Source organism: Protopterus annectens, chromosome 1.part0 (genome assembly GCF_019279795.1).
Source record: "Protopterus annectens isolate FY-2018-M chromosome 1.part0, PAN1.0, whole genome shotgun sequence".
NCBI lineage: Eukaryota > Metazoa > Chordata > Ceratodontiformes > Protopteridae > Protopterus > Protopterus annectens.
In genome coordinates this window covers 1,331,848,960-1,331,874,984 of record NC_056725.1, presented here as the reverse complement: position 1 = coordinate 1,331,874,984, position 26,025 = coordinate 1,331,848,960, and the positions used below count along the sequence as shown (strand labels likewise).

Below are 26,025 nucleotides of genomic sequence, written 5' to 3'. Positions count from 1 at the left end.
TGGTTTGTTCAGTTGGGTATATAGTGGTGTTGTCTTTTGCCGTGATGTTAAAGTGAGAGTTGTTTTGAGTATGTTTGGTGGGTTGGAAGATGAGTAGTTTAGTTTTGTTTGGGTTGAGTATTAATCGGGCATCGGATAACCATGTTTCAACAGAGGAAAAGGCTTCCTGTGTGACTTTTTGCAGTTTTGGTAGGGACTGGGCTGAGCAGATGATGGTCGAGTCATCTGCGTATTGTATGAGTGTGCATGTTTGATGGCAGAGGCTAGATTATTGGTGTAAACAGAGAAGAGTAGGGGTCCAAGGATGGATCCTTGGGGAACCCCTATGGAGACAGGTAGTTGGGGAGATATGTCATTCTGCCATACAACAGATTGTTGGTAGTCAGACAGGTAACTCTGAAACCAGTTGGTGACCGATTGTGAGAAGGATAGGTTATTGAGGACAGAGATAAGTTGTTTGTGTGGGACCATGTCAAATGCTTCAGATAGGTCTAGGAAAGTAGCAGAGGATAGATAGCCATTGTTTTTATGCTGAAGGATAGTGTTAGTAAAGGAGAGTAAGGCAGTGGTGGTGCTATGGTTTGGTCGGAAACCATGCTGAGTACTGGAAAGGAGGCTGTTAGTAAGGAGGTAGTCTGAGACCTGAGAGTGTATGCATCTCTCTAGTATTTTGGAGAGTGGAGAGAGAATAGCTATGGGGTGGTAATTGGTTAGTTCTGTGGACGGTCCGCCTTTGTGGAGGGGAATTATATGTGATACTTTCCACAGTGTGGGAACGTAACTTTCTGACAGAGATTGGTTAATCAAGATGGATACTGCAGGCCAGAGTATCAGCTCATTTGTAGGTATTCACTTGGGAGGATGTATGCTACTAATTTGGTCGGTATAAGTTTAGTTAATAGTTTTTTTATGTTGGAGGTAGGTACAGGAGAAAAGAGAAGGCAGTGGGGAGATGACTAGTTGAAGGTGTGGGTTGGAGGGGGGAGGAGGGTTGTGTTGTTTAGCTAGTGATAGTATGGTTTGGGTGAAGTGTGTGTTGAATGAGGTAGCAATATTTTCTGAGGAGTGAGGGATGTTAGGAGGAGGGGTACTGACTTTACCTGGGTGGAGGATGGAGTTTATGGAGGACCAGAATTGTTTGGGGCTGTGTTGTGAGGAGTCTAGGGCAGACTGGTAGTACTGGGATTTGTCCTGTTTTATCAGCTTTGACTCTATTGCGTAGTTCTAGGAATTTCTGTCTAGTTGAGGGGTTTTGGTTTTATACCAGTGCTCCCAGGCTTTATCCCTGTTTTTCATTTCTGACTTAGTGGTTTTCTGTAGCCATGGGGAGGGTTGTGCTTTGGTTCTGGAGAATCTTATGGGGGAATGGTAATTAAGGATGTTCAGGAAGGTAGTATTAAAAAATTCAACTGCATAATCTAGACTGAGGTACTTTAGAGGATGCCAGTTACATTCTTTGAGGGATGAGATGAATGTGAGTGGGTTAAAGTTTAGTTTTTTACGTATTTGACGGCAGATGACAGGTTTAGCTTGGTAGAGGTATTTTTTGAGTAGGAATGTTGGGGAGTGATCACTGAGGCTATCTGATAAGCAGCCTATTATATATGACTGGTGGCTCTTAGTGACTAGTATCCAGTCCAGGGTATTGTGCTTGGTGGAGTTTTTATTTATCCTGGTTGGTGACTGGACTAGTTGAGTGAAGCCATGAAGGTGTACATGATGGGTTGGATTGTTGCCAGAACAGGATTGCCAGTCAATATTGAAATCACCTAAGATGATAGTTTCTTGGGGGAAATGGTAAGTAGACCAGCTGAGGAGGTTTTCTAGGGGAGGGATGTTTTGGCCAGGTGGGAAGTAGCATCCAATTATGTTGATGGTTTTGTTTTGGTTAATTTTGAGGTTGGTATATATTATTTCTTCATTGCCTATTTGTGGAGCTGATGATTTTAAGATCTGGATGTTTAGATGCTGTTTAAATATTATAGCTACGCCACCTCCTTTTTTGTTTATCTGGTCTACTCTTAGTATGCCGTAACCTGTAGGAAGTATTTGCTCACTGGTAATGTGAGGTTTTAGCCAGGTTTCTGTCAGGATGACTATATCTGGGGAGTACAAGTCTATGGTGGCATGGAGTTCATGGACTTTGTTGGATATACTTCTAATAGTTAGGCATCGTAGAAGGAAGTCACTTGGCTTTCTATTGGCTGTAATATGGGAAAGGTTGTGGTTTCTAGTCTGATTATGAAGATTGGGGTTAGAGATGGTAGGGCCAAAGTTGGGGTGGATGTCTCCACTTAGGGCTAGTTTTGATAAGCATGAGATTATTAGTTTTCTCAGTTTTTGAATTTGTTTGTTTATAAGGGAAACTTTATGATTGTGCTCTGTGGGTAATAGTTATGGTGGGAGGGTTGCTATGTTAAGTTGTATGGATGCTTTATGTTTGAGTAATATAGTTGGTAGAATATGTGGGGGGTGCATAGGGATGGTTCTTGAGCTGGTGGGAGGGGAGCTGAGTGTGGGTGAGACATGAGTGGTGTTGTGAGTAGTAGTACAGTGGTAGTGGTTGAGTGGGGGAATGATGGAGCTTTGGTAGGATGTAAGATATGCAAGGAGAGTGCATGTAGTGAGCATAGGAAAGGTATGCTTGTACATGTTAGTTGAGGAGGTGTGATAGTAGTGGGAAGATGGAGGAGGTAGTGTTGGGTTAGTGCTGCGGTTGGCTATTAGAAAGATGGGAGGGGTTTGAGTGCAATAAAGGTGGGATCACCGGGGGCGGGAGGGAATAGGGGGCAGGGTGGGGAGCGAAGCGGGTAGAGACCCTGTGGAGACCCTGTTAGTTGCTCGTATGAGGGGCTGGAAACAATCACAAAGCAAAGACAAGTATGTGTTAAGAAACAATCACAATTGACCAAGGACTAATGTGGTGTATTTAGCCCGGTGCGCTTCCTGCACGTCTTTTTATGTGGGCAAGACGTGCAGGCAGCTTAGGGAGCACATCAGGGAACATATTTATAGTATAAGAATTGGGTCCGAACAGAATGCACTAGCCAAACATGTTAAAAATATGGGAGCTGAGCATTATTTTGTTTTTAATGTCATACAACATGTTCAAACAAGTATTAGGGGTGGGGATGTAGATGCTCATTTACAAGAGATTGAGCTTAGATGGATAGTCAGGCTGAGGGCTGATAAGAAGCCTGGGTTAAATGATAGAATACAAGTTAAACCACTGTTAAAAAAGAGAAGACTTTTTAGACATTAAATGCCCTTTGTTGGTTTTATATATTTTTATAAATCTATGTTAATGTATGTTTTAAAATTTATAGAGTTTTGTGTAGGTTGCAATGGATGTATACCTTTTTAAATGATTCAATGATGCAGAGTTCATTACATCCAATTAATTAACTCTGAACCTATCAGCTTTGTTTTAAGTGTATTTAAATTATGTTTTTAGTGGCAGCTTTGTAGTTTGATAAAGCCTCTTTGGTGAAAGCGCTAACTTTTTGCTAGCTGAATAAACGTTTTTTATAACCTACATGAACTGGATTTCGTAACTGTGTGGATTCTCTAAGCTGTCGTCTCTACCTGCATGTGGATGCTATATAATTTACTGGAGTTTTTATTTTTAGATGCAGGAGAGTTAATCCCTTTATTGGTTCGTTTCATTTTGATTTGTTTTATGTAGATATCTCAGTCAATCCATGGTTAAACTATGAAACAGGTTACTGTTGTTGATACGTAGATAGACTTCAGAGTCTTTACTTTTATTACTGAGCCCATGTTTTAATTGGCTGTTAGCCCTAACATGGTATAATAGAACTATTGAGTATTGTACTATTTTGTGAGAAATATTCTTCTAAAAGGTGAAAGTTGAGCTTCTGTGCTTTTGTTCTGTGTGTGTGTGTGTGTGTGTGTGTGTGTGTGTGTGTGTGTGTGTGTATGTGTGTGTGTGTGTGTGTGTGTGTGTGTGTGTGTGTGTGTGTGTGTGTGTGTGTGTGTGTGTGTGTGTGTGTGTGTGTGTGTAGGGTGAGGGTTTCTTTTTCTCTATTTGATCATTTCTTGCTAACTTATGAATACAGCCAAAGTGCTTTGGGTGCAAACTCTTTCTGCATTGTCCTTTCTGCAAACCGGAGTGCTATGATAGTGTTAGTGACACCAGCCTCAGTTATGAACAGATTATGTATTCTATCAACTATGGCTAAACTATGGCTAAAATTACCACAAGTGCACAGTGATGTCTCTGAATCTATGCAGTTTACAACTATGTCTCTGTGTCAGATAAAAAAAAAACGATGCCACCAGGAATTTCCTTTTCTTTTTTAATACAGAATATGTATGTGTACTCTATTCTGTATATACATTGCCAAGGGCTGTAGTAAAAAATGGAGACAGAGAAAGATAGAGAGAGAGAGAGAGAGAGAGAGAGAGAGAAAGAAAAAAAGATCTAACTGTTAAAGAGTTGTTGTAAGTATTGCAGGGAGAACTAGATCCACAGAGGGAGAGAATAAGGCGATGACGTAGTTTGTTAAAGATGCACGCGCAGTGTGGCTATGTAAGAGAAGCCAGCCAGCATTACAAGTCACCATTACTTGATCCACTAAGCACAGAAGATTCATTGAGAAGTATCACACAACTGTGTACCAAGATTTATAATATGGGAAGAGTTGACAAAAATCAGGGTGATGAGGTAGTCAGGGGGAAAGACGACAAACAGAATTTGAAGATAATGAACTTACAGTTATAGCAGAAGCAATATCTTCCACTTGGTTAGGTCTGTGAAGGGACATGCTATTGTTGTGAAATGGATTACATACTTCCAGGAATACCTAGCTAATCCCAAGAATGTCCTTACTTCTGTCTTAGCATCTAGCATAGGCCATAAGGCAGTTTTTTTCACTGCTTCTACATTTTCTTTTCTTTTTGGGGCATAACAGCATTTAAATATCCTAGCTACTGAACCTCTGCCTTGTACCCCTGACTTGTAGAGGCATTAATAAGTAAACTGACTTATTTTAAGGCATCTAATGCAGCTTGTACCTGGGCCAGTTAACAGTCCCAGTCCTCAGTGGATGATGATATCATCCAGGTGGGCAGCAGCAGCATACTGGACACAGGTCTGTAGGACCCAGCCTATGAGTAACTAAAATGTTGCAAGGGCACCACGTGAACCAAAAGGAACACTGTGAACTGGAATAATCCTCAGGTATTGAATAAAATATTTGTTTCTTTAGCTTCTGTTGAGAGGCAGATTTGCCTGGTACTTCATGGTCAGGATCCCTGTCTTCATCAAACTTTCCATGAGGATCCAGGCCTGAGGTTCAATTTGTTACTCCATCTGGTGCATCATCTGCCATTTTAAAGTATACCCCATAGTGCATCATCAAGATCATTGCCATTTCAAACATAAGACAGATTATTGCCGCTGAGCTCACTGGCTACTTTCCATTAAGAAGCAATGATATTGATCCAAATCAGTGACTAAATGCAGAAATAAAAATTAATGTGAATCTGTGCTGATGCAGACATTGAGATCTGCTAGGGGATCTTGTCATGTAGTATGGGGATTGTTAGGCTTTTAAATGCTAGACCTTAGTGTTAATCCATTCCTGTATTAAATGATTTATTTGGTCTCAGTTGTCTGCCACTGTCACAGAACAGGAGAATGAAGGTATCCAGAGAGTGTGAAAATCCACAATTATAAGTGTGTTACCTAAAAAGAGTCTGCTGTTGGAATCACCTATATCAATTTCTTTTGTTTTTCAGTGCAAAATCCAGATGGGAGGATAAGATTCCTAACCCAAAGAAAAGCAGTCTCTGGAACAGTGTACAGGTAAGGTGGGACAGCTGCATTGTTGTCCCATCATAGTTATTTATTTTTTGAGGGTATTGCTATGTTTGAAATATGAGGTACACTTTCTGCCTTGTTTTCTAAATGGATGCCTGTGCAAAGCACAGTTATACCAGCTGGGCTATATTGTTTCCAGTACAGATGAGAAATTTATGGTGATTTTCTTACCTATTTAAATTATTTTTTAGTTTTCTGTCTGTAGTGGAATAGTTATTATGCCATCATGTACTGCAGCTGGTGAAAAATTTAGATATGCTCAAAAGACCAGGTTAAATCTTTTGTAGACGCACTAAGAAATTGTGTTGTGACTATTACTTGTTTGATACCTTGGGATATTGTCTCAGAAAAATGTAATATCTCATCAAACTTTGCTTTTGGTCAAGTTTGTCTGTACATCTAGCATGTTAACTGTCAGAGTTCATGCTAACAAACCAATCTGTGTTAGCCAGATATTTAGAATCGGTCTCGTCCTCCATCTTTATGCATAGGAACCTAGGAACATAGAAACATTGGAATAATACTAGGCAAGCAATCACAGGGATGGGAATTTCTTGCAACTTTTCGCTATTTTTCTTCTTTTATTGTAGAATTTATTTATACAGGAGTTCTGCCAGAGATTTATTTCTAAATGTCTCATTATATTTAGCAGGGATGTCTATTGCCTTTTCTATAGTTGCATTCACTTTTAAGTAGACAACCTTAGATGTTTTTGTCCTCTTGTCAAACACTTAATACTGCTTACTTCTGAATCTGAGCAGGTCATGATAAACCTGGTGTGAATTTGTCTCCCCATCCAGTAATCAAGATTAGTGTTAAAGTTAGCCAAAGTAGTACTCTAACCTGTAGTGGCAACTTGTTCCAAAGGCTGGGAATATTATGTGTTAAGAAACTATCCTGCCAACTAGTCTTATTTATGTTTTGGTATAAGTTTAGTTCTCTAGTGTAGATGTTTGTAGATGCATTTGTTTTGTACGGAAATAGGAGGCAAGTAGGATTGGGTCTTTCTTGGCTCAAAAATTAAGACCCGGGTCACTTTGAAGCAAGCAGTAGGGTGCTGACCATAGGGAGAGTCATGCTAATCTTTCAGGACAGTTGAAGGATTTAAGATATTTAATTTTCTTGGCTAAAAAAACGTTTGGGCCTTTCCAGCTAAGTGATATGCTTGAATTTGTACATATCAAAGGGGACATTGTATTCCATGAATCATCTGATGAGGGAAGAATACAAGAGTAGGACGACTTCTTTGTCTCTTGAAGATATTCTTAAAAATGCTAACGTCTCACTCACTCATACCTATGTCCCTACCAAGCTTATTGTATAGCTCTCAAATACTTACTAACCTCCAAATCTCTCTCTTAACTAAGCTTGAAACTACCTATAACAAAGTTGCCAGATTTTCTGCAAATCAGAGCTATGGATCTCATCACTGTCTCTCTTTAAAACACTTAAACTGGCTAGAATTTCCCCACCTGTTACTCCTCACTCAGCTTAAGCTTATTCACTCTGTCTTGTACCAGCCATCTTTCTGTCCCAACTTGTCCCTTCTAATCCCCCTCTACACTCCTTCTAGGACTCTCTGTAGCTCAGACCAAGATGTACTACAAATCTATAAACCCAAGAGCAAAATTGGTCAAAACCTCTTTAGCTATTATCCTTCCATTTCTTGGAACAAACTCCCATTGGAGATCAGAACACTTAACTTAAAGAATTCAAATCAGCTTCCAAAGGCTACCTAAAACGTCTCTGGTCATGCCACTGTACTTACCTTCCATAGTCTCCCTCTCTTATGTAGCTTGCCCTCTTCCCTCATCAGTAATTTTTCTGTTATCTGATAATTCTCTTAGTCATTTTATCTAGTTAATTACCTGTTTACTCAGTCTTAAAATGCTTCTACTTACATACTACCTTTCATATCCTCACTAGCTCCAACTAGGCTGACTGTACTTATTCACTCTGTATATTGTACTCATAAACATTTTATGTTAAACGACTAATTTAATGTTCTGGAAATAATCTCTATGCTTATAATGTACTAGCTTGAAAATGTTTGCTGTTACTATATATGCTTTGACTCTATCCACTTTGAAAATGATTGTTTGTATATTATTACTATTTTTCACTTAAAATTTTATTTGTAATTTTGTGGAGTTTTTCTCCCCAGGCCACTGCTGAAAAAGGGCTATCAGCTCAGCCAGACAAACCTGGTCAACAAAATAAAAATAAAATTAATAAATAATTTCCTTGGTAATTAACTAGGCCAGAGAGAATGATTTCCTGACTAAGTTGGAAACATGAGTTGTCCACATAAGTATCCAGGTCTGTTATGGCCTATCTGTCTGACGAGGAGTACCATTTATACCATATGAAGTGTGAGCAGCATTTTTGCTGATCACTACTATGCTGCATTTGTTTGCATTTAACTTTAGACCATTTTCAGTATACCAGGTATGTGCACATTCCAACGCATATAGGAGCTGTTCAGTGTCAGTAGGTGAACAGATAGCAGTATTCAACTTGCAGTAGTCAGCAAACTTGTCAACCACACTACTGTGATATTGGCTTGTAATTCTGCAGAATAAATGACAAACAGGAGATGGCCTAGCATGGATCCCTGTGGCACCCCAGTCATTACAATTTTACATTCAGAGACTGTACCATCAATTTCCACAACCTGAGATTTGATGGATAACCAATCAGCTATCCATCAGAAACACAGGAATTTATATTGTCTGTCTATTTTTTTTTTAATAATTGCAGCATGAGGAATAATATCAAGAGGCTTGTCCAGATCAAGATAAGCACAGAGTGAGCATTGTCCACTGTCTTTATAACCTTTTCAAAAAAGCTTACCATGTTCAGGATGCAGGACATGCCCTTCAGATAAACAAACTTTTTGGGGTCAGTTTCAGTTAAGCTGCCTAGATCTGCAAAATGAGCTCTGCTAGAATAAGTTCAATGGCTTTGAATATGAGGTTGATGAGGCTGATGGGCCTATACTTACCTGGGTCTACAAAGGACCACCCTTGTGTAGGGACATTACAATGACTGTTCTCCAGGCATCAGACACAATCCCTCTAGGTAGACAAGGTTGAACAGTTTAACTAGAAGCTCAGATAATGCATACCTGCATTGATGAGAATGCAGCCTGACATGTTGTCTGGTCCCATGGAAATATTAGATTTAGCCTTTGACAAGGATTCTAAGATTGGTTCTAAAGTGATTTCAGGGGAAACTAAATTTTCAGAGATAGTGGAAACAGTATTGTGGATAGGTAGAGTAAAGTTATCACTAAATTTGCCTGATGTTATATTGACTATATGTTTTGGATCAGGGTTTGTGATATTATGGATAAGCTTAGTGCACTATCGGACATTATTTTTTAATTTTCTGACACAGCTAAAGAAATATTTGTAGTTTTTTGATATGTGTGGCAACTTTAAGTTTGTATTCTGTCTTATATTTTCTAATAGTGCTCTTAACTTCCTTGCCGGCATGTTTCAGGGTGTGACCTTGAGGTATGGGGATATGAATTTGTTACACCTTTTCATTATTTTCCCGTTCTTGTCATGCAGTTTATTTATACAGGATTTCTACCAGAGAGGTTTATTTTTGAATTTATCATTATATTACTACAGGTGGTTATTGCTTTTTCTATGCAGTGGTTTAGGTGCTAGTGAAAGTCAGAGGTGAATGTGGGAACCTTCTCAGCTGAGACTACTTGTAAGGGATTGCTGTGAATATTTCATATGTATTCTACAAATTGAAGTAGGTTTGCCTTGGAAAAGTCCCTAAAGTTGGTCTTATTTGTTGATGGGGTAGTACATCTAGGCCTGACAATGAATAATACCAATTAGAGGTTGGATTTAACCACTGTTATGTGTGAGGTGGGGTACCAGTGGGGGCTAGTTTGGTAAGAACCAGGTCAAGGATGTTAGAGCCTCTGGTGGGTAATTTCACAACTTCCTCCAGTGCCTTGATATTAACAAAGTCTAGGAAATGTTGAGCTTAATTATTTTTAGAAGTGTAAGTGTGCCAATCAATACTTAGGTAACTGAAGTCTTCCAGTAAGAAGGTATTTGATTTGATATTTAATACCTCAATGATGATAAGATTATTTTCATAATCCCTGGGGTCATAGACAGGAGTATGTATCTAGCAATGAAGTCATAGTTGGATTTGCTAAGGGTGATTTGTATCTCCAGGTTCACCAAGTTAAGGTCATGAGTAATCTGATGTGAGGTAATGGTGTTTCTAATTAATAGTTATTTTCCCCCACAATTACCAAACGGTGTGTAGGCATGATAGACATAAAGCCATAGTAATGAGGGAATGCTGTCATTGCACTGAAACCATTTCTCAGTAATTACACAAATATGAATGTGTTCGAGTTGCAGCAAAGCCTCAAGTTTTGGTGTCTTTCCAGTTAGACTCCTAGCATTAAGTAGTGCCAAGATGATATTGTCTGAATTTGAGTTTGAGTCTGTAACATAGAAATGTCCAGCAAGAGGGCTGTGCCTAAAATGACACCATGGGACAGCAAAGCTTTGGATAGCATGCAGAAGCCTACCGTCTCATCCCAGACTGACATGTAGTAGACCCCCTTAGAATGATGCCACTTACACAGCCAGTTGTTAAATCCAATTGTCTTGTCTTGGTATCTAGGCATCATTCTTGGTGAAGGCAAGATGCTACCCAAGTCCAGTGTCATTCCTGCCTCAAACACATGCATAGTAAGTACCATGTCTTGCTTTACATTTGAGGTCCGACTGGACATAGCTGTCTGTTTTCAGCAGAGGCCTGGGGAGAAAAGCTCCAGAAAATTTGGCAAGATAACAGTACATAAGATGTTTACATATGCTTAATGGTTTATAAATACAATTAGAAAAATACACTAGTTACAAAATTAGATGAAAAGCAAAAAAAATATATAACAAATGTATGAACATACAATTAGTTTAATAAAGAAATACTCGACTCCTAATCAGTGAGACGGTATAAACATGTTCATATAAGGATCAGTATCATAATGAGAGAAAGTTATTCTGTTGAACCTAGAGGATAAATACTAAGTTTAGGATAAGTGAGAAGGCAGAGGGGAGTAGGCAGCTACAAGTAGGAAGCTAAAGTGGGAATATATATGTATAGTTCATCTGTGGAAGTTTTAATGAAGATGGTAGGTAATGGGTAAGGTAAAGGACTTTAAAAAAAATGTCAGCCAGGTGCTAGGCAGTTGCATATCCAAGAGTTATTTAGATGGGAACCAAGTTGTTTTTTGAAGGTGGTTTTGTTAGTTTGAACCCTGATTTCTAGTGGTAGGGAGTTCCAAGTCTTGACAATGTTACTAGAGTAAAGGGAGTCAACAGAGCTATAGTGACTTTTGGAGATTGCAATTAGAGCCTTGTTAGAGGATCTTAATTATAGATTCACTTATGACTAAAACATTTTCTTACATGAAAACAGTTTTTGTAGACCTCGTGATAAGAGACCTTGGGACCCAGGTGGACAGTAGTCTCTCATTTGATAGTCACATCGCCACAGTAGTCAGGAAGTCCTTCTACATGGCACACCTCATCATAAAAGGGTTCTCATCCAGGAAAAAAGAGGTCATTGTTCCTCCCTACTCGTCACTCATTAGACCCATTATAGAGTACAACGCCCCTTTTGGAAAGTACATCACAAGACATCTGCAGCAGCTGGAAAGGCCACAGAAGTACCTCACAAAGAGGATTACTGGCCTCAAACAAATGCCCTACACTGACCACCTCAAAAAACTCCAGCTTTACTCCATAGCATATCGCCTACTCTGAGGTGATCTCTGCCTAACATGTAAAGCTATGTCAAACCCAGAGCTGTTGGACATGCTACACCTAAAGAAATCCCAATCCCTCCAAGCTACATGCTCTAGGGACCTAAACCATGTCACCACAATAAACAGGACATGCTGGAGGGATAGATTCCTGTCCCAGAGACTTCCTATACTCTGGAACAAGCTACCCATCTATGTCAAGCAAAGTTCTTCATTAGCACACTTCAAGAAAACTCTTGATGAGTGGATGGGAAATAGGAAATACACCCCAGGGATCACTTCTGTGTCTCTGTTGGACATTGGCACAGGAAAATAACTTTCTTGGGTGGCATAAGCTATGGTACCTTGCTGGCTAGGCTTACGTAGGCCTTTTGGCTGATAGCCTAGTACCTACCTAATGTAACCTGTATTAGTTTGTTCTACACATACATCCAGAAGAATTCAAGCTTAGTAAAAGACTTCCTTAGATTCCCCTTGGGATAGAACAAGATTGCTGTGTAGCTCCTAAACTCTCAATGAGTTCACCAACAGCTGTTATCCCGAAATCATGTTCTATAACAGTAAATAGACTCTTTATGTCTAAGGTTGCCATTAATATAGTTTGTCCCTCAATGGGCTTAACCATATCAGCTAATAAACCCCAAAAATGTCCTGTATCAACTAAAATATTTTCAATTTTGTCCATATAAGGTTTTTTTAGTGTATCTGCCAGAAACATGGGGTCTCTTAATGGAGGATCTTTTTGTTAGTAAAGTTTCAACAGGTGGTGGCTGCTGATATGTTTCTTGATACCCGAGCGGTTAATATCGACCAGGGTGTGTTAGCGACTGGAGAGGGAGAAGTAGAGACATTAACAAAACAAAGAAAATGTCGCTGACATGTGGAAAAAATCTGGACCTTCACCTGCAGCAGGTGTTGAACACTTGCTAACAGACATTCCTTGTTTGTCGTTGCCTTCCCATGACAGACTAGGAAGTTATTCAACAGTTTGGGGCCGAAGGCTGAAAGAGACCGCTACTGTTAAATGATGTGGAACTGAGTTCTTAACAAGGCTTTACTTTTGTGCCTAGCGGACATGTGTATATAGTGATGTAAAGCATTACAAGGATTGATAGATAAGAAGGAAATTTGGATAGAGAATGCAGATAAAGGGGAGCAGAATGCTTTGAATGTTAACATCGGATAGAGCTTATGAAGAGATTAACCCTGAAAAGTAAAATGATAATTGATAAAGTACAAAATTAACAGATGTTAATAGAAGAAAAGAAATAAAATAAAATGATGAATTTTTTTTTGATTGTATATTGATAAACCAGTTTTTTAAACTGGGTCACAGAAAACATTCGATATGGTTACAGGTTACATAAACCTTATATGGGTTAAGCCCATTGAGACAAACTGTTTAGGAGCTACACATCATATGAGACAGCTAGTAGAGAGATGTTTTTTAGTCCTGGATAATAATAATTTTTATTTACTAAGCTAGAATTTCTGGATGTATGTGTAGAACAAACTAATAAGGTTACATCTCCAAAAGGGGTTATGGTAAAACTTTGGTCAAGAATTGAACCTTTGAGCTTAAGCCTGGTCACCTCATGACCTTAAGCCTGGTTACCTGTTAATGTTTGGATGGGTTCTATGAAACTGCAGTAGGAGTGACTACAGAACTAGTAGGTGTTACCTTTTGTGCTGGAGGATGGGATAGTTTAGAGTTCATTCTAGGAGGTTTTGCCATTTTTTTTCTTTACAGTCTCAGCATGTGTTTTGGGCCTAACAGTGCTCTGTGAATGCTGTTGTGTTGTGTGTATGATGCTTACTGATAGCGGACTGATGTAAGAAGATCCCCCTCTACATTTCTTAAGAATTTATATCTGTCATGGTTTGTACTATCAGCTGGTAGCAGAAGTGACCATTCAGTAGGCAGAAGGCACTACACTGCCTTAGAACACCTAATACAATCAAACTGGCCACTGATGGTGTGACAGCAGACTACTAAGCATGTTGCCAGAGGGTGGAGGAGTAGGGCTTATGTAATACTCATGGGTTGGAGAGAGAGAAGGTACTCAGGGGTTGGGGGGGAGAGACAGAGAGAGAGAGAGAGAGAGACAGCGCAATAGTAGACCTAAAGATTTAAGAATAAAGTATTTAAGATGATACAATGGAGTTAGTTTAGAGGGTTGCTACTTTGTCAGTACCTACTGAAAAGACAGAACTTTCCTCTTCCAGACTGTTATTCATGCTCGTCTCATCACAGCTTAATGCAGCTATGAATCAGTATCTCGTTGTTCCTACTCTCACCAGAAGCACACAGTACTAGCACTAATCCCTAGCTGGTTCCTGAGTGGGTCACAGGCTCTTTGATGATCAACAATCTTGTCTCAGATGTTACAGAGCACTAGCATCCACTAGAATTTTTTCCCCAGTGGTTTAACACATTAAGTTACCTGTATGTGCAAAGTTTTTCCTTTGAACCTTAAAGTGTCTGCATTATCATAATTATAAGACTGCTGTCTTCTTTCTCTACTTGGCCGAACCCAGAGAGAGTTGGATTTGAATCTAAATACCTTAAACTAGTATTTCTCTCTCTCTCTCTCTCACTCAATGCAAAAGTACTTTTACAAATTAAGGCATCAGTTGGTTTCTACAATTTGCTATGTGTCCTTTCTCCCGTTACTGTCCTTCTTGCTCCAGAATACTTCATTATGTCTGTCTGACATGAGCTTGTGTTCCCAAATCATGCCTTCATGTCCTTTCTGGATTCTAGTGAAAAGATCTCCAGTATGTCAGGATTTGGGATATATCCCTTCCCCTTTATTCTCATATACACTTCTGCTGATTTTCTTCTGGATACCATTGGATATCATCCAGCATGTCTTACTCCTTTATTGTATCTGAGACTGCATTCAGAACACAAAGCAGGACCCATCATCCTTCAGAGAAATGGGAGCAAAGTCCACCTCCTTAACGATGCACACCATCTTCTATAGCAACTCCATGCAAAACTTCTATAGATTACTTTGGAGAATGTTTTGCTGTTCACTGCAAACTAGACACAAAGTCAAACCTCTGATTGTTCACACAACCTTAGCATGTATCTGTTCAGTCTGATTAAAAACTAAGGATTCAATCTTTTTTTGTCAAATCACAACTGAAGGAATTTCCAGGTCCACAACATGATTAATGTATTAAACATCTGCTACACTAAAACCATTAGCTTACATAATAAAAGGGTGAACTGTTATTAAAATGTGTGATTACGAATATTGTATTTAAGTAGTAACTTAAATCCAGAAATGACCAGAGTATGAAGACTGTAGTTTTCACTGTATTATGGAAAGATAAATATTATAAATGAGGCAGTCAGAAACTATTCTAATGAGGACTATTTTATGTGTCATCATAGCATAAAGCTATCTTATCACCAGTGTGCTGTAAAATTGATAGGTGTTAGAAGTAGTAACTTCTTGATGGGATCATGTCATTTGGATGAATGTAGTTTCAGTGAACACAAAAAGAGCGTGAAACTACATTATACTGACTGGGGAAACAAAAAAAAATTGCTGTAATGCTTTTTAAAGGTAGTTTTGGGAAACAATTTTTGATTTTTTTTTCCTTTTGTGGAAATTACCTTTGGCGAATCGACATTAATCCATTATGGATGTATGTCAGCTGGATGTCTATCCATTAATAGACTAACAAAAATGGGTAAATGGCAAGCAAATGGATTTCTAGAGACTTGTTATAGCACGCTGAAGGCCTATAAAATTTAGTCAACACACACATTCAACAGGCCTATTAAATTAATTATGGCAGCAATGAAAAAAAAACTGCATACTAAAAGCCCTCATACAAAACTGCAGGTAGTGAACTAGTGCCATGTTTGTCTGTTTTCTCCAAAACAGTTGCAAGCCACTCTTATGGGATTAATCAGCTTTTTGCTGAGAAATTCCCATAAATAGGCTCATTCAACATATCAGCCAGTAGCTGATTTAAATTTCCATTTGTTAAATTAGAAAAAGACTCTTTTCCAGTAGGTAGACCAGACGTAGGCCATTTAACCGTTAAAGCATCCATGACTCAGTAAGGGAGCAGTGGTAAGGTTTAATTGCTAACCCATTGGTTAGAGGAGGACAGGCTTCTACATAAAACAACTTAAAAGTGAGAGTTGTAAGAATCAAGCTCATTCTTGCAGTTAGTGCTTTTTCTTCTGAAGTGAAAGACTGGCATTGCTCTGGTGATTGCTTTGGACTGATAAAGGAATGAAATGCTATGTCCTATTAAATGTGGTTTATTAGATATTTGCTTTATTATAAGAAGAATTGACATAGTTCATGGAGAAGGCAGATCATAGTTTAAGAATAAGAAAATGGATACTAACTGTGTCCTGACTTCCAGAGCTAAATGACTTGCTATTTTGTAACAGTGCCTGAACTGTCTACGGATCTTATCTGTAGTTTTTTCAAAAAAAGGTTTTGAGGGAAAGTGTTGGGATAAACCAAGGCAATTTGTGTTAATTTGCTTGAAGTATAAGAATGTTAAAATGATCATAAAGATGAATGAAAGTGGCTTGTATTTGTGCAGCCAGGATACTCTGAATGCCCTCACTAACTCTACCGAGTTTGTAAATTAGATTTTTAGCATATATGGTATCCTGAAGACATGGCAGATTGACTGTCAAATCATTTACAAAAACTGAAAAAAGAAATTACTCTGTGCTCTACTTTCCCCAAAGGACCCCTGACTAAAATCACATCTGCCTGATGATGAACCAGATAATGATTGAAATGTCTGTTCAGATATGTAGTTATAAAATCATTTGAGAGGCCTTTCAACAAAATCAATATTTTTGTCACTTTCATAATTAGCAGTGAGTGGTGCACTGCCTTAAAAATATTTTCATATCTACAAAAAGTGTATATTGAGTTTGCTTTTCTCACTGTTGGTAACCTTTCCTAAATCTATACAGTTTTTTGAGATGACTTTGCATACTTACCAACATCATGAACTATTAGACTAACTTTTTTAAGATTTGGTGATAGGACAATGGTTTGCAATGGGTAGAAATCTTGTAGGAAAGCTAAGGATGGATCTTCATGAAGACAGAGTATAATGACATATTTTAGGGCCTGAGAAATTGTTGCTGTAGTGACAGTGACACTGTTTGAAAGTACTGCAATAAGTGGTTAAGTAACTAATGGAAATGTGATCAGCACTGCATTTCTTCATATGTGCTCTAATGTATTGTTTTGTAGTGATTATGCTTTGTATGTTTAGACTATAACAAGGACTTGCATTTGTTCCAGAATACCCCTCTAATGGCACTATCCAGCAGCAGCTTGGATTTATCCCCTGTCAGCCAACTCCAAATGGAGCAGAGATTAATGAAACCTGTACTCATTAAAGCAGGGTATGTATAACGTTTACAGTCAATAAAAGATGTGTATATAATCTTTAATAATCACTACCCCTTAGCACATCAAATGCTGTTAAATTAATACATACGTAAATGACAATGGAACTATTTTTTTTTCATTTGCAAACTGCTTTTTAATATTCATTAAAACGTTACTAGTTTACAGGTGCTCAGTCCTCCCCAGTTTTTCCCTGGGTGTTTCCAGTTTCCATAATTGCTTTCAAGTACCATTTTACAACTGTGCCATGATATTTATTTTGTTTTCTCTTCCACTATTACTGGAATACATGTATGTTTGTGCTTTTAACTAGACAAATCATGAATTGATAAATTGTGAGTTAGCACACTGACTTAGAAACAAGTGCAGTCCTCCCTTGAATACAGAAAGATCATCACCATTCCTGCAAACTGCATACCATAGGTAGACAAATTTATGTAACAATGTAAAATTGTGAATCTGGTATGGCTGCAATGAGAAATAGTTGATTATTGGTTCATTAACATATCCCTGAAGCACCTTTGTTTAACTCTAGTGCTGTCAGACCAGATGGTGATAGTGTTTTACCTGGTGACCTATGCATCATGTTGGCAAAAGCAAATCCTCCCAGACATTCCCAGACAGCCACACATACATATGCATGCACACATGCATGCTCACATGTAGCTTCACTCATACATTTACAGAGAAGTACGCACACTCACACACACACACACACACACACACACACACACACGCACAAACACACACACACACACACACACACACACACACACACACACACACACACACACACACACACACACACACACACACACACACACACACACACACACACACACACAGCCAGCCAAACACATACCAACACCTTGTCAGTCCCATGTTTTTTCTGAACTTAACAGCAGCATGGCTGCTGCCATAGAAGTGAATGGGTAATGCTTTAATTTGTCTGCATTAACTTTTTCTTCCAACAGTGGTAATTTACATATAGCATAAATTGGGACCTGCTAATATTTCTGGGGAGAGCACATGGCTGGTTAACATTAGCTACTTCTCCAGATTGCCACATTATAATTCTGCTCTGCAAGCAGAACCACTTTCCATGCTGAGGCTCCTGCTAGTAGGAAACCTCAGAGACAGAGTTGTCTAAGAACTGGAAAGGCTAACAACAAGTGGAAAAACAGCTATGTTATGGCTTCTCACTTGCAGTAAAACTTTCTGAATCCCAGGAAGTGTGGGTTGCTGATATATTTAATATAGCAGCAGAATATTAACCAAATTTTAAACAATGGTTTGAAATGTGAGAAGATAACTTCTCTGGTCATTTATGGATGGGGGAGAAAAAAAAGTGGCCAAGTAGCAAGGAATAAAAAGTGCCTGGCATATAAGAATCAAGTTGTCTTCCTGGCTACATTTCTGTAAATTTTCAAATGATTTATGGAAGACGTGTTGACAGTGACTGGAGCTTTTCTGAAAGTCTTGTTTGTATCCATGCTACTATGAATATATTTTATGAATATATTTCTGAAGAGCTAGTTGCAATATTATGATGATAACTTTCCAAAATGCAACCAGAACAATAAAATAAAATTGGTGCCAGCTTTTATTGAATAGGTAATGTGTGGACTGAGTTGTCTGTCATTTAATAACAAACAATATAATTTCCACAAACACTGAAAATTGCTGCACCTTTCAATATGATTTTTCCTTTTTTATTTTCTTTTTTTAATGCATTGAATGAATATTTACAAGTGCATTCTTCATGTTTGCAGCTGTTCTTTTCTTCCTTTAAAGTACACTCCCTACCTTGCATTCATTTACTTGTTCCCTGTTAGAATATATACATTTAAACACTTGCAATAGTGCATGTACACTTCTGTTTGTTAATATACACATATTAAAGGGTTAAACTTTTCTTAGCAGAAAATAAGTAGAAAAATAAAAACAATACAGTAGAGCAGTTATTATGCATGTTTTGGCATCCTACTGTGTGTGATACAAACTGTTTTGTGACTGGTACAGCTTCAAGGAGAACTACATATATGGATAACTTCCTAATTTTTGATTAACCCAGGTGCAAGGATGACCAGAGATGGAAACAACACACTAAGTTTAAGGTTGCCACATAATTTACATTGAACAGAACAAAAATCAGCTTACCAGCAGAATGGCATGACATCAAGCAGATTTCAAAAGATTGCTTTCATAGCCAGGATCCAAATGGTACAGAAAGTACTATAAAAAGACTGTAAAACTAAATTGTGTTAGTTCAGCTATTTATAGGAACACATTTGTGTCAAGGTAAATGGAGAATGGAAAACTATCATCTATATCTGTATAGAAAAGCAAATCTTGTACATTAAAGCTGTAGCTGTAACAGTATAGTACGTCTGTTATAGAAATAAGTTGCTTATTAGTAGCTGCACTTAAGTTAATATAGTACAGTGCTGCACAGTACATTTCCTTGTCAGCATGCAACCTGCAAGGCAATGTGTCGTAATCAGACAGTATTTTTTCCATTTCATCATTTGGAGAATGGGTAGCATGCACAGCAGGATCAGATGTATGGACAGATGCCTTACTCAGATGTTTCTGGATTTTTATTCCCAGATGTTTTAAAACTTTCATCCAGTTAAAGCAGAATACATATAGGTTAGATGATAAAGTAGGACGTAGGACCACTGTTCTCATAGCATACACAAAAGGGCAACCTCTCTCAGCTGTCTGTTAGACAATTTTAAAATCACCATCTCAGACAAATTAATGTAGCAAGCTGATCATTTTAAACTAGCATTCCAGATCATATATCAAACATCAAAAAGGGACACGCAACAAAAGGAAATACAGAAACAGTTAATACATTGCTTTCTAGAGCAAATAAAAGGGGTCCCAGGGAATATTAAATGCATTTATGAGGAAAATTCAAATACCCTCACTGATTTAATACAAAAACTTATGAGAGACAGACTGTGGTTGATGATAGGACATTATACTCACACCATATCTTCACACTAGGAGAGGGGAGTGAGCCATTTGAGGTAATTAGTTAGGTAAAAAACCTGGGAAGGCAAAGGTGGTGTGACCAACCACCAGTAGAAAGAGCCACATCAGCACCACTGGCTCCTGTTTGCATCTACTTTATATCATCGAAAAATTAAAATCTCGAGCGCTGATATCAGAGAAAATGCTGCACCCCCACACCCCTGCTAAATATATATTCCAACTCCGAGATTGCACTAAAAAGGGCAAATATCCTGATCTCCACTGTACTGCGATCCAAAAAAAAAATTATTTCGACATTCTGCATTTTCAGCGATCAAGATTTAATTTTTCAATGATATAAAGTAGACCCTCCTGTTCCGGTGTCTGTAGCACCAGGATCAGATACAGGTAATGAACAAAAGGCACCAACATGTTTTTTTTCTGTAAGAAGATTGGGCATGTTAAGCAAAATTGTAATCATTACAAAGTTTGGCATAAAAAAAAGGAAGAACAGGGTGTGCTTCTAAAAACAGAGCCAAAAGATTCACAAGACAAATCATGAGACAGGTCAATGTACAGAGACCTTATAATATTTGTAAAGACGGCTATAAGGGCCATCAATACACAGGAAAATGGGGATGTATGTCCAGTAGATTTTCAGGCAGCTTCACCTGTAAATACAAAATATTTGGAAGAGCAGGCAGAAGGAACAGCTAGGCAACAGTTACGAAAGGAAATTGAAAAACCTAAATATGTGGATCACTCAGACACAGAGGAAGATGACAAAAAAAAACATGCTGTGTCATGTTGCATTTGACAATAAAGGTGAGGATGAGTGGATTTCCTTACATTGGGGTGTGCCCCCACTCTGGTATCTTTCCTGACTTTACTTTAAAAAGGTTGAGATGGATGACCATTGATTGATATCTGGGTGGGGTCACTATGGAAAAATGTCTTATTAGACACAGGAGCAGCAGTATGCATCACAAACAGACAGTTACCTGTAAATCCCACAAAAAAGGTTTGCATTTCAGCATTTAATGGCATAGGGTGCTATGCAGTGAGTAGCCAAGACGTAGACATAAAATTTAACCAAGAAGGACAGACATGGAAGGGTGCATTTTTGATGCATCCATCCTGGTCAACTACCATTGTTGGTGTGGACATTTTAGGACCTTTGGGCATAGTAATTGACTTGCCTAACAGTACTTTGTGGATAGGAAACAGGGGGAAAAGGAGAGGGAGAGAAAAGTGCAGATTTCTTTGCAATCTCTCTACCTGAAAAATCTGACAAGCCAACAAGATATGTAAATACAGACAGTGAGGATGTGTGGCAGCATTTACATCAGCAGTTCTCAAATCTGTGGTCCAAGGGACCCAGTAACTGTGGAAAACCAGAAATGCCAGTAGGGGTGGGTAGTGATCAGTATTACCCACCTCCAGTTCAAAAACAGTATCCCATTCCCAGAGAGGCAGAGGAACATATGGAAAAATGTATTGCAATTTGGGAAAAGGAAAGAATCATACAAAAAGGTAACAGTCCCACAAATTCCCCAGTCTGGCCATTTAAAAGAAAAGATGGTAGTTACTGTCTTGTCATTGAAGTACTCTACTCTAGATCACACTTGATTCCAGGAGTTCCAGAACTGACTGCATGTATTAAGCCACAAAGTAAGTGGTTTACAGTAATAGATTTAGCAAATGGCTTTTTTGCAGTACCACTCAGGAAAAAAGATTGGCCACGGTTTGCCTTTACATTTAAAAAAACAGCAATATCTCATGACAAGGTTACCTCAGGGATTTCAAAACAGTCAAGTTATTTTTCACCAGATGGTAGAATCTATTCTGCATCATTTGGAAAAAGTTGATTTGGTGTTACATTACATTGATGACATATTTATTCAGTCTGAAACAGGAGACAAACATGTACAGCTTCTTAAAAAAATGTCGTACTCTGCAGCAAGCAGGTTTTAAAGTTAAAAGTAAAAAGATTCAGTTTATGACACAAGAAGTTAAGTTCCTAGAAACTATCATAAAACCATCAGGAAGGTCTCCTTGCCCAATTCATGTGCAATGCATTTTACAAATGGAAAAGCCACTGACAATAGCAGATCTACATAAATCCATGGGAATCATGAATTACAATAGGGAATTTATAGAGGATTATGCAGCTGTGGTAGTTCGTCTATACAAGACATTGCAGGAACAAAAGAACTCCACCCTTTTAGAGTGGGGACCATGAGGATGAAGCAGAATTAATACCACCCACACAAAAGTTGCCATTTGTGTTACAAGCAGCAGCCAGGAGGAAAACATTAGCTGCTGTACTATTACAGGAATGGCCACATGGTGATGACAACAGAATGGAAAAAACATTACGTACAGTCACCTTCTGTAGCCACAAAATGAGTCCAGTGAAATTAGGCTATCACCGCTGCATACAACAGTTATTAGCCATTTACTGCAGTATTAAGCAAACTGAGTATTTGGCTTTATTTTCCAGCAGTATAGTACAAACACCACACCAAGCAGTAAAATCTCTGACAAACAATTTTAAAATGAATAAAATCACAGATGGTATTAGTTAGGCAGTTTTTGCAAAATGGATGGCACTTTTCAGAATGAAAACTGTCACCATACAGACAGGGGACAAGTACAATTTGTCAAATTACATGGGATAGGAAAACAGCATAACTGCAGTGCTTAGAAAAAATAATGTCACCTGATGTACAATTTCTGGCATCTGATTTTGACCATCTTAAGCCATCCGTCTTTGTGGATGGAGCACAGTTTGGGACATAGGTAAATACTGGTCAGGATTTGCCATAGTTCCAGAAAATCCAAAGTAGGGTTATCCAGAGCTAATCAAGTTGCCAGGGCATATGTCAGGTCAGAGAGCTAAATTAAAAGTAGTGCTGTATGTACTAATGTATTGCAGTCCTGTTAGTATCTTCTCAGTCAGTGCTTATGTAGTAAATTCTTTAAGACTGCATATGGACACTAGGGTAAGACGAAGATTTGTAGAAAGTGCAGGCAAACCATTATGGCATGCTGAAGTATCAAACGACATATATAAAGTAGCAACCATGTCAAATCAACAGGGACAGTGTTGCTTTGTAAAGATACATTTGTTTTACATTGTGAAAGCTGGATATATATATATATATATATATATATATATATATATATATATATATATATATATATATATATATATATATATATATATATATATTTATATACATAGATATATATATATGTGTGCTCTAGCTGTCTTTCAGACTGTAACACTCTTGTCTAGGGAAAGGTTTCCAATGTGACATTCTTGTCCCCCTGGACATGAGAAATTGCCATGAGTTCTATTTGTTGTATCATTTACCCAGTACAACTTTATATTAGTAATAATACTTCTGTGTACCTTTTTTGCCGGAGTCTCTGCTATTCCTGGTGCTATTATATAATTACAAAAATGGTAAAAACAAAATAGATTGGTTAAACTACCACGCACTTAACTTTACACATTTTTACATAATTATTTACATTTGCTGCTGTCTGCCTTTTACTCTTCTGTAAACAGGTGCACTTTAGGCAGCTTAATTTTCATTTTCTGAAAAGAAAATACATGCATGTCACTTTTGTGACTATTTCTTCACTGCTTTTAACTACTCGTATTTGATCTCTATGGACTAGAACTGTTCTGTTTTTCTTTTTACCTTTTATTTTATACACCAGTGAGTCTATTTCTTCCACTACTTTAAAATGTCCCTGCCAATTGCTATCCCAAGGCCCTTCTATCTGGAACATTTTTACCAGTACTTTTGCTTCACAGGGAAGGTTTTCTTTCAGCGATAATAGTGGGACCTTTCTCCACAGATGGAAAGCTTGCTTTCTTACATAGTAATCACAGGTCACTCCACAACAAGTACAAATATGACTCTGTCATTGTCCACGTTGGTGTGAATGACCTGAGACATACCTCCCTGGACTACATGAAAAGGGACATGGAGGAACTGTCCGATCTTGTAGCCCAGGCAGTTATGACCTTAGCCCTGAGTAGCATCCTGCCATCACCCAGAATGATACCACAGTACATGGACAAAAGGATTGACTTCAACAATTGGCTAAGCTTCTGGTGTCATTCTAAGGGGATCCAGTATCTATCTGACTGTCATGACATGATCGACAAACCACGGTGCTTTGCCAGAGATGGCCTGCACCTGTCGCCCCTGAAATTCCAGATACTGGCTAAGGCTCTAGCCACCCCTATAGTGCCTTTTTTAGGCAAGGTTCAAATGACAAATTCACCACCATAACAGGTACAAGCAAGCAGAATCTGAGGGTAATGCTACTCAGTGCTAGAAGTCTAAACCTCAAAATGCACTCACTCGAGGCACTCCTTAAAATGGAGAACATCGACATCTGTGCAGTGACAGAGACCTGGTTCAAAGCTCCAGTGAGCACCCCTGAATTACCAGGTTATAATTCATACCACACCTTTCGGCCACCTAACCTGGACGAAAGCACTAAAGGTGGAGGCGTGTCCATATTCATTAAGGATATCCACACCTCCAGGCTAGTTGCACAGCATAATGCATCCGAGATTATCCAAGTGCAACTAACTCTGGGCAAGACCACTATCCAAATTGTAGCTTGCTACAGACCCCCACCATGCCCCAGGATTCCCACTCCTCATTTCTTGATACACTGGAAAGTATTAAGGTACAACCCAACACCCTAATAATGGGCGATTTCAACTACCCCACCATTAACTGGGAAAAGTACTAATGTACCAACTCTTGTGCTCAACATTTTCTGGAATTCATAAATTCCAATGCCTTGGATCAACTTATCCACACCACCACCAGGGGCAGCAATATCCTAGACCTGGTTATTACCAACATGGGTAACTGGTGCTCCACACCAGAGGTCAGTTCCCTGTTGGTCAGATCCAACCACAAGCTAATCACCCTAGACATCCACATCCCACCCCCCATTAGCTAAACCACAATAAAAAATTTCTCCAAAGCCAACTTCACGCTTCTTAAGACAGAAGTGGCAAACTTCACGACACCCATGCTGATGGACAATAGAGGTATGACTGCTGAATCCTACACAAATGCACTTTATAAGCACTTACACGAGTGCTTGGATCGTGCAATCCCTAAAAGAACCAAGATGCTATCCTCCAAAAAAAGGAAGCTAATCTGGTGGTACCCTGCCATAAACAAACTCTACAACAGAAGAAAGAAACTGTTGCAAAAAAGAGTAAAATCCCATGATTGGAGGAACTCCCTGGTCAGCCTCAGTAAGAAGCAGAGATCCCTCATAAAATCCTCCAAAGCTAGTTATGAAAACAAAATTGCCACTGACTCTAAAGACAACCACAAAACATTCTATAGCTATGTCAAGAATCTCAATGGCAACACTCAGATCTGCTCTGAGTTACAGCACAATGGCACTAAATATACAGAACCAACTGATATTGCCAACATCCTGGCAGATAGGTTCAGTGCTAACTTTACCCCCTTCTCATCCCCTGAATGGTCCATCTCTATACCGGAAGAATACAAAGTTCCTGTAATCACGGCTGTACAGGTAAAAAACAAACTCTCCAAAGCCAAGAAAACAGCATCCATGGGACCTGACAACATCCAAGGCTGTGTTCTACATGAACTACAGAACAAACTGGCACCCCACCTAAGTACCATGTTCAATCATAGCCTCACCTCAGGCTATGTACCCACTGAATGGTGCACAGTGACGGTTATCCCACTCCACAAAGGGGAAGACACCATGGACCCCGGAAACTACCGACCCATTCGCCTCATGAGCCTGGCCTGCAAGGCTATGGAACGTATCATCATGGAACGTATAAACAATGACATTGTTAATCTCCAAACTCAGGACCCCACCCAGTTCGGGTTTGTAAAAGGCAGATCATGTCTCCTAAACCTGATAGACTTCTTTGAAGTGGTTAC

The 26,025-nt window shown here is 38.7% G+C and overlaps 1 protein-coding gene across 2 annotated transcripts in view; it reads left to right on the top strand.

The window, feature by feature from the left end:
* Positions 1 to 26,025, top strand: part of LOC122797960 (interleukin-3 receptor class 2 subunit beta-like) — an 836,628-nt gene that overhangs the window by 788,389 nt on the left and 22,214 nt on the right. For both annotated transcript variants that reach the window (XM_044066494.1, XM_044066503.1), the window contains 2 exons: positions 5,764 to 5,830; positions 16,958 to 17,061. In XM_044066494.1, the coding sequence (XP_043922429.1) occupies positions 5,764 to 5,830; positions 16,958 to 17,061 (171 nt within the window). The remainder of the gene's footprint in view (positions 1 to 5,763; positions 5,831 to 16,957; positions 17,062 to 26,025) is intronic.